The following is a 9,858-nucleotide window of genomic DNA, read 5'->3' on the forward strand; positions in this document are numbered from 1 at the left end:
TTTATCATTCTTTGTTAAAATGAACAGAATCGCATAATTTCACATTTTTGGGCTCAGTTTGCATAATTTCAGATTTTTTTTGCATAAAATCAATGGGACAGATAAATAAATGAACAACTGTTGTCCCTACAGGCTGGTCACTGGGTGAGCATCAGGAGTGGTCAAAGTACAGTGTGTTCAATGTGGCAACACGAGTCCCACTCATCATGTACCTGCCTGGCCTCACTCATCGACGGCATCAAATCGGGGATGAGAAGATTTTCCCATTTCTTAACCCGTTTGAACACAGACGTGATGTGAATTCAGAGACGAAATTAGCCTTCTTTTCGAATGAGAGGAAATTACATGTGAAAGCAATTCCAAATGTAACAGATGAGAAATTACAAACAACAGAAATATTTAAGACCCTGGAAGAGGTCTCTTACTCTTCTGAGTCTCTTTTGCGTCGAGGTTTTGACAACATTGCCCAACTGACGGAAGAACGAGTGAAAAGGTCGCAGAGCAAATTCAAGGCTGCCACAGGCTTCAGAACATCGGCGCTGGTTGAGCATGTTGACCTATTCCCAACTCTTGCAGAGGCAGTGGGACTCCCTATGCTTCCTCTGTGCCCCATCAACCCGTTTAAAGTCCTGTTGTGTACTGAAGGCACTAGTCTCATGCCACTCATCCGCAATATTACCTCCCCTGAAAGGTCACACGTCAAAACATCCATCGTAGAAAACAATCATCATCAGAGAGATGATAACAGACCAGTCATGACTCATCGCAAATCACAGAAAGAATTTATAACAAATGCCATCAACATTAATGATGGAGTTTTGGAATTTACATCAGAACTGAACGCCCTCCACATTGCCGCCAAAAATTGCTCCCCATCTTTTCGTCCTGTGTTCAGATCTGATCTGGAGTTTGAGTGGAAGAAAGCGGCGTTTAGTCAATTCCCTCGACCGTCTGTTCTCCCTCAGGAAAACAGCGACAAACCGTTGCTGCGAGACATTCGAATCATGGGCTACAGCATGCTCACCCCACAGTTCCACTATGTCGAATGGGTCGGGTTTGATCACAAATCTTACAAAATCAAATGGAATGATATTTACGGGCGGGAACTGTACCTCCGCGACTTGGACCCCTACGAAATTTCCAACATGGCCATATTTGAGAAGTGCCACTCTCTGCTCCGCATTTTGTCGTCTCGTTTACACAAAGGCTGGAGGTATGCGAGGAGCTGAGACTCTGTGCACCGCCACCAGTCTGGCCCTGACTCCATTCCAGCATTGACACCACTCTGCTTTTGACCCCAGGGGACATTCACACCCCTTTGTGCCAACCCTCTGAATGGAGGTTCCTTGCTATTTATAGCATAAAAGCATCAAAGGGAAATTCAAAGTCAGATGGTTTGTGCCCGAGGCCATCAACTTGATGGTGTAATCCATTGTCAAAAAAAGAAGTACAAATAGGCAGTGGAAGTTCATGTACGATGGTTTTCACCTAACAGTATTTCTGTCAAAATACATGCAATTATACTGTAATTTAGACTTTGCTTTTCCTTGCACATCCAGAGACATGCACAAAGATCATAACAGCACGCTTATTTCTGCAAAACTTACTGATTGCTGAGGAAGGATAAATGGCAAATTTAAGCCACTACTTTTTTAATATGTTGGGTGACTGAGAAAGAGAGTGAGGGAGGAAAAGAGATTTATGGCAAGAGAGAGAGAGATTGATGGAGAGAAAGAGAGAGAGAGATTGATTGTGATATATTAATATAATTCTATCGTATTTATACTGTCGAACCTGTGTAAGACAGCCATGCATTGTCGAGGAGGAAAGTGGCCGTCATTCACAGGACTGATTAAACTGAAGGAAACAAACCATTTACTTCTGAGGTCCCTTCTGGATGTGGTTGTAGGCTTAGGACTGCCGAAGGGCTCGTTAAAATGGTTTGGTTTTTTTTTTTGATTTTGGATGTTTTTTTTACCCCATTCGCTACGTTTTATTTTCGGCTCGTGGACGAATTTTTTTCGGGAGGGCGAATGAGATGATGACTAGTGGGCAGTTAAAAGGTCTTTAGGGCCACAAATTCAAATAAATATCAACGTATTATATACCAATATTTTCAGAATGGTTTGTAGAATACATTTGTAATGTTTATTTATGTATTTTTCAACTTTGGTTCCTGTAAGAGGCGATTATGCAACACAATACTGATTGGATGCGGATAAAATTTGAAAATAAAAAATTAATAATCTTTGGTGAAACTCAAAAAATATGTTTTCACTTAGTCAAATGATACATCAAATTAACCATAAATGAATATAGAACTGGAAAATATTGAAAAGTTTGCAGTTATTTACATACATTTCATCATGTTTGTACATTTGGATCATAACATCCGATATTGAAAAAAATAAAAAATTTTATCATCTTTAAAAACGATCACAAACAGAAGAAAAAAACACTCGTATCTTATATGGAATTATTCAGAATTGCATTTGGAATAAACCTATACATGTCTTGAGAGGCACTTTTTTTGTAATTTCATCAAAAAGTACAATGTAGTGATTTTGGGGAGAAAAAAATATTTTGACAGTTTAGATCTAGATCTAGTCTAGCACTCAAAAATATTGATTTCTCAATAACAGTGCATTGGCAATATGAGTCCAATCATATCAATATTATAAAAAAGAGTCCTACATTTCTTTAGTGGGCAAAATAATGATAGATTTTGTTGTGTAAAATTACTAAGACTGGTGTCCGGGCTATAATTTTGGCATCGCGATGAAACAAAGTCGAATAAACTACGAAATCGCATTTCAAAACTGAATCTAAACTTCTGATTTTCAGTGGAAATGCTAGACCCGGAAGTCAACATTATATTAATTGAAGATCGGTTCTCGAGCCACCGGGGGTGGCTTAGCGTACTGACGGCACTTTAGCCGCGCCGCCCCCCCCACGGCTCGGCGTAGCGAATGAGTTAAAGTTAATTGGGGAGGGGATAGAACAGTTTTTGTGGGACCTTTTGTTGCTAGTTTTATTTTTTTATTTTTTGAAAAATAATTATACCGTGAAAGGTCGAAACGAAACCGTGCCAGACAAGGAAGGCCAAGTGCTATAGTGCATGTAAAACGAACAAATGGGTCACCACCACTCTGCGGACGAGCGACACTTCTGTCACGAGTTTGTGTTAACCTCCATTGTTATGGACTGGGTTTACAGACTGAGTTGTGGGTGGAGCTTATAATGTTATGACAGATAACAAGCTTCCCTTACCAGCAGCTGAAAATATTTTATTACCCATAATTGGTCAACTTGGGTAAACACCGGGAGTGGCCTTAGCAACATGATCGTTTCGTCCATTAGAGGGACTGACAATAACGACCAGTGGAAGAATTATGAGGGCTTGTCTTGTCTACAGCGCCAGAGAAAAATGCGTCGATTTTTACAAATCCTGGCCGTCTCAGGGAGGTAAATATGGCCGTATGTTGATAAAATAGGGTGGCAGCAGCCGTGTTGGACAGGTGCCCATTTTACACAGTTAAATTATATATAGAAAAACGCAGGAGGGGGATGGAAATTGGATGTCCAGGCAGGTTCGACTGTATATAAATATATATTTTTTGGTGTGTGCATGTATGCATGATAAAAGCTAATGAAAGCACACTGATTATATAAAGTTTTTCTTATTGTAAAACAAAGATCTCATAGAGGAGAGACATGACTATTGCTGACAAAGGGTCAGAGAAATCAGAATCTAATTTTATTCTTCCTACGCTTCCTTACCCTTCCAGGAAAATTATGATGATGGGGCCCATACATTTAATTGTTTTTGTTCTCTCTCGAATGTTCATCTAACGTTTCATAAATTTTTTAGTAGGGACCAGTAACGGTGTATGCAGTTTGAGATTGTCTCTACTGGTGAGGGACTGAGATTGTTAGTGGGTGGTTGGCAGGTGCTCTGGTGTGGTTTGCTCCTTCTTTCCTATCAAGCATCTATCGTCTTTATCTCCCCTCCTTTTTTTGTGTTTGTTACTCCCTTGTAACACCTCTAATCTTCAGCATTTATATGACCTTATTGTGTTGCAAGTGCCGTAAAACTCTAACAAACAAAAAATGAGATGGTTACATCAATGAATTGATTAATGTAAGCACGTATTTATGAATGTATGTATTATATACCTTTGTAAATAAATTCTCCAGTTGGGATCAATAATAGAGGGATTTTTCAGTGTTAAATTTATTGCCTTATTAGAAACACTGCCTGCTTTTTCTAAGGCAAAGCAAAGAATCTTCCATCTTCAGGATTCAAGAATGAAAGGAAAAATATTACAGGAAGGACAAAGGATAATCTAAATCCTGTTTGGATTCAAGCCTCAAACGTCTGCTCGTTAGTAGAGCTGGAGTCTGCTCGATTAATCGAAGGCTTGCAAGCAGCGGATGGCTTGTGCCAGAGGCTTGCAAGCTGGCTTGTGCTTTGCTTTGCCTCCCGCTCGCTACCGGGGGGAACTTCCGATATATTGTGACTCGCAGACAGTCTTGCCAGGTTGCGAGCAGGCAAATCAAATCATAGGACCCAAGTGTCTTGCTATGCTGCGTGCGAGATTTGAGACTTGAGGGCCGTCCGCTGCTCGCAAGCATTCGATTAATTAATTGAGCAGACTCCAGCTCTAGTGTCCCGCCGCGCAGTGACACAGTGAGCAGAGTCTCTCTCTCTCCCCCTCTCTCTTTTTCTGACGTAAGTGGCTTCGCGGATTGCAAGCATGGCGGGGAGGATGAGGGGGGTCTGACACGAGTGGCTTCGTGGATTGCTAGTTGGTGTGAACTGGAAGCTTAGGCTAGACTCAACTTATCATGCTGGTGATTTGACTTGATGATTTGACCTAGAGATTTGAGGCTTGTTACTTGAACTAGGGGCTTGCGAGCACGAGTGGGTTTGCTGCCGGGGTACAGCTGTACTAGACTAGTTAGCAAAGTTTGTTAGCCTACTGCATCACATTCACAAGGCCAGGTTTATGTTTTAGATCATTAATAACTTATCCATGTGGGAATCAATTCCAGAGCCTAATCATTTCACCACGGACACACGTGACTAAACATGTGGCATCGGTGGCCTAATAGTTAGGCTACCGGACTCGTAATTGTGAGGTTGCGGTATCGGGGGTTCGAGCCGCGGGCCCGATGTTGTGTCCTTTGGAAATACACTTTACACAAATTTTCCTCACTTCACCCAGGCGGAAATGGGTGCCCGGCCATAGACAGCGAAAGATCTTGTCAGTATGTTAGTGTTTTAACGCCTATAAATCATGGCTGCTATCACTGTTTGCTTCCCAAGAAGTAGAGTTTGCTTCAGAATGCTCTCAGGTCTGCTTGGGTAATAGCATAGAACTTGCTGTTGAGCGAGGCTATGCACTATACAAATGCTGTCTATTATTATTAAACAGTAACCGTCTTGGGTTTCGGAAAAATGCAAACAAATGTACTTGTTTGTTCAGATAGGCCTATGAGTATGAGGATGTAATAATGACAGAATAATATAACCTTTGATTTGAATTGAACTGCTGTTTATTTCAGGGCACCATATTTTGGAAGGTATAAGCAACAAAACATTTTTAAAAACACGGGTAATTAAAGTAACAAAAAAATGTCAGATATCCACCAGCAGCTCGTTTCCCCCACAAGACAATTTAAGTCTCTATTAAGTACTAAGGTAAACAAAGACAACGACAAAAAAATTACAACATAAAACTTGAAATAATTGCACATTAGCAAAAAATGTATTATTTTAAAACTGCTACAGCAAAGCACTGATACTGAGACATAAACAAATTTAAGCATTATAAAAAAAAAAAAACATTCGACTCTCGCTTTGGTAATGTGAAATCAGACATGTCAGGTCAACCAGTCAAAAACCACTTACTTAATGAAAGTTAAGGGAAAGAGTTTTTTTGGCAAAGACCACCGCATATCGTTAATCCATATTAATCCACTAATGAGAAAATAGGCACATCAGTTGAGAAAAAACCTTGAAACTTTCACAGATAGAATGCATTCAAATACTTTCAACTCTAAGCATCAATATTGAGATGTCATTTACTGCAATTCTTCCCTCTACAAGCCCCTCAAAGAGACATGCCCTGATCTCTGAAGGACTGATAAGCAATATATTCAAGCCATGTGTATGCTCCATAACTCTCTAAAGGTTTAGAATATTTCATACTAAAAATACTTATCAATGCATAAGTCAGTGTAATACAGAGATGAAACTGAAAATCTTTTTAAAATTCCACTCTGCCTGACAGACAGAGTTCCAAGAAGTATTGAAGTCATCAAAAAAAATATCTTTTAGTTTAGGCATCCCCAAGACTCTTCATCCAGCACATGGGTTGAAGTTTTTCTCTATCATCACCAGTGAAACCTATGGCACAGCATATCATTCTTTCATTGACAAAACATGAACATGTTAATGGAATGTATATAACTATGTTTCTCAATAACATAAAGACATTGTTTCATCCAAATAGATGAAACATTGAGCATTTTAACACTAATACAATGAAACACTCCACTGCAGTCACAGGAGACTACCCATGACTCAAACTGCATCGCTAAAGTACATTTAGCAACTGCTAGCATCATCATACAAATTAAAGATATAAAAAAATAAGGGAAAGACTTAAGCATAATAATCTCCAATAAAACCCCACAAAAATCAGATAACCTTGTTAAACCCTTTTTTAAGTTTATATACCAGGACTTCCTATTACCATCAATATTTAAGACAAAGTTTAACATTTGCATTTAAAAGATAGGCAAAATTTAGCAACACCACAAACAGTTATCTTTTGTTGGATCATATCAGCACTAGAGAACATATCAAACTCAAGGGGTATAGTTTAAAAAAACTAAAATCATTTCACTAAGGTAAGTTTTGTTCTTATTTTATCTATTCCCCGCCTTAGTAAAAACATTCAATCACAAAAACGACTTTAATGATTCATCGAAAGCCTGGAAACTACTACGGTGTAAGTCCCAGCCACCCCTTGATGATGTTGATTTCCTGTTCACGAGCAGCAATGACCTCTCGAGTGTCCTTGGGGTTCTTGGCTCTCAGATCCAGGTGATGGGCCCCTCGAGGGATCTGAATGGCCACGACCGTCTCAGAGATGGACTGCAGCACACCCCCGCTGGACCATGGGTCGTACATTCCATTGCTGCCGAGCAAAAAAAAATAATTAAAGATCTTATTAAGCTTGCATAACAACATTGATATTAGTAACCACCAAATAGACTTTTTTAACACCTTTGGGACCACCGACATACTTATTATACACGAACTGCGGCCGACCGAATCAGACCACTGACATATATTTACGCGATGTCAATACCACTCATTCAAGCCAGTCTAGGTTTATTAAAAACTAGCTACCCATGTTTTCCGACTGCTTGTTCAAGCAGAGAAGAGTTCTTTCCCTTTCGGATTCACCGAAGTTGAAGTCAGTTTGAGTTGATTAGAAGTGAAAAAATGTTTTCAAAACGAGTACATGTAGGCCCTATTTACAAGGGATGTAGGCGGCGGCTCCGGTCCTGGGGATAGGACCAGCGGGTGTGGGGCCAGTCCGGAAGGTGTTAATGTGCAATGATCATGAAATGAATCATTATGACGCTTATGATAGTAACAATTAAAACTTGAAAAGAAAATTTCAAATAGAAAATTGTGATGACTATTCATGTTAATAAAAATAATGATAAATATCAATAAAAATAATAATGATTACAATAATAGGAACAGTAATAAGAATGGTAAGTGCAATTATAATACTATAATACAATAAAGACCTACTAATAATAATAATATGAAGAAAATGGAGAATGAGCAAAGAATGTACCTGAAGATGATGTTGGACGCAGCCTTCAGCTCTTTGGCCCAGTACTCCAGTGAGATCCAGTTCTCCCGGGGCCGAGTCTTGTACCTGCGGTAACAGGCATCACTGACCTGCTGGAAGTTCCAGTCGATGTTGTAGATGATTCCGGAACCATTACTGCACATCGGCATCACCATTTCCGTACAGGACTGAGGACACCGAGAGGTCACCATTGCAGAAAAGATTAATGAAATTATTGTCATTTCATTAAAATCAAAGCTAATAAATCTAAAGATTAATGCACAGAGTCTTATAGAAAATGTTCTTTTTTCCCCTCCCCTTATCATAAAACTTTACCTAGCGTACAAAAGATGATTCCCCTTATAATTTCCAATTCTGTGAGTCTCCTTATGGGCTTAACCACCCTTTCATTTCTCTGAGAATCTCTGTGAAATTAAGACTTAGAGGTGAGACTTCCAAATGTAACATCCTTCTGCGATATGACTGGCAGAAAGCCCTGAAAAAATTGCTAAGAGAACAAGTGTAAGTATGCCCTTGTTGGTATTCAAACAAAAGTCATCTGCGTCATAGTCCAGCATGATGCAAACAGAGCTACCAGTGTGTGCCCTGAGCCTACTTCGTAATCCCATCCCTCACAGCCCAGGGTGGGTGTGGTCTGCCTGATAGGTTTAAATCCCATTTAGCCCTACCTGATAGTCCCATCCCTCATAGCCTAGGGTGGGTGTACCCCCACTGCCGTTCCAGTGTACACAGTCAGTGGTTCCTGTGTAGTTGAAGTACATGTTGGTGACGCGCGACAGGCCACGCAGCAGGTCTTTTCCTTCCAGGGGCTGTGAAAGGTAGCTACAGGCCTCCTGCAGAGAATATGGGAAGAGAGGGAGGGGATGAGGAGGAGGAAGCAGGAATCAAAATGACTTCTTCTGCAGCCATTAGACATAAATTAAGAGCGTTGAACTTCTAATGCTTTGCTCTTATTTTGGCATGTTTCGTTCTAATGTAAATTTCACCCCTCCTCCCAAACCCTTTAAGTTCAAGGCTCTTAAATCCCAAAATATCATACCCACTTAAAAATGCCTTCAGTTTGTAAGGCACAGGCCAAAATAGCAATACACTAAGTGTTTGAGCTAGGTAAAAGAGTAGAGGCAAAATCGACGAATCGCAATACCTTTCTGCTTGGTAAGTGGTAGGTGGTACATGCCACAATTGAAAATGTTAAAAGGAAATACAGCACTGAAAAAAAATTAGTCGTATAAGCTCTTCTTAAGGGAAATTGACTACACAACAGCATACACGCCTTACCGCCACTGGCCAGCCTGGCAGTTCTGCCATAAAGGATGCCGGGTACGGGTAGTCGACCATGGCAAGATCAGTGTACGTCTCCACCAACATCGACATGAAGGGGCCAAGGTCATATTTGGACTTGAGAGGGGTGCACAGCTTAAATGTGTCGGTGATAAAGTCATAACCACCAGCTGTAATAAAATAAATCATAAATCAATTTTTAAATAAATTCATAAAAAAAATAAACCATAGATATTCACAAAAAGATCGGCTCACAAAGACTCGCACTAACATTTTCCCTGTGATAAGTGTAAGCATTGATGTATTTTACCTCAAATGTAAGACAGGGAAGAAGGCTAAATTCTCATCAGTGTCCACTCAATGCTGATCTTCACATTCATATCCAAGAGAAAACCAAGTCACGTATGGTCAGCCAGGGGGCTCTCGTGGTCTAGAGTAGAGGCAAGGTGTTTTCTTATTCAAAAGGTCCCAGGTAAAAAAACTGAGAGCAATAAAAAAATCTACTTCTCAAAATTTTTCTCGTTTCACCTCCCCTCCTGTTCTCTAGTCTTGTTCGGTCATCAGCTTTCATCACTTTCTACCCCCAACCTACAACTCCTCTGTGCTCATCCCTCCCTTACTTCTAACTCTTTTTACTGCTACTCCTGGCTCCATCTTTCTGCGATCTTTCCCCCCC

General features: G+C 40.2%; 2 protein-coding genes across 2 annotated transcripts in view; one reads left to right on the forward strand and one right to left on the reverse strand.

Annotated features, from left to right (window-relative positions):
• Positions 1-1,726, forward strand: part of LOC101850640 (iduronate 2-sulfatase) — a 17,492-nt gene extending 15,766 nt beyond the window's left edge. Inside the window, exon 8 of the mRNA XM_005095755.3 lies at positions 133-1,726. Coding sequence (XP_005095812.1) covers positions 133-1,229 — 1,097 coding nt within the window. The 3' untranslated portion in view covers positions 1,230-1,726. The remainder of the gene's footprint in view (positions 1-132) is intronic.
• Positions 1,727-5,541: 3,815 nt separating this feature from the next.
• The window catches only part of LOC101850878 (lysosomal Pro-X carboxypeptidase), a gene marked incomplete at its 5' end in the record, with an annotated part of 13,258 nt that continues 8,941 nt past the window's right edge, over positions 5,542-9,858 (reverse strand). Inside the window, 4 exon segments of the mRNA XM_005095756.2 lie at positions 5,542-7,208; positions 7,884-8,068; positions 8,570-8,734; positions 9,180-9,352. Coding sequence (XP_005095813.1) covers positions 7,013-7,208; positions 7,884-8,068; positions 8,570-8,734; positions 9,180-9,352 — 719 coding nt within the window. The 3' untranslated portion in view covers positions 5,542-7,012.

This window comes from Aplysia californica, unplaced genomic scaffold (genome assembly GCF_000002075.1).
Source record: "Aplysia californica isolate F4 #8 unplaced genomic scaffold, AplCal3.0 scaffold00113, whole genome shotgun sequence".
NCBI lineage: Eukaryota > Metazoa > Mollusca > Gastropoda > Aplysiida > Aplysiidae > Aplysia > Aplysia californica.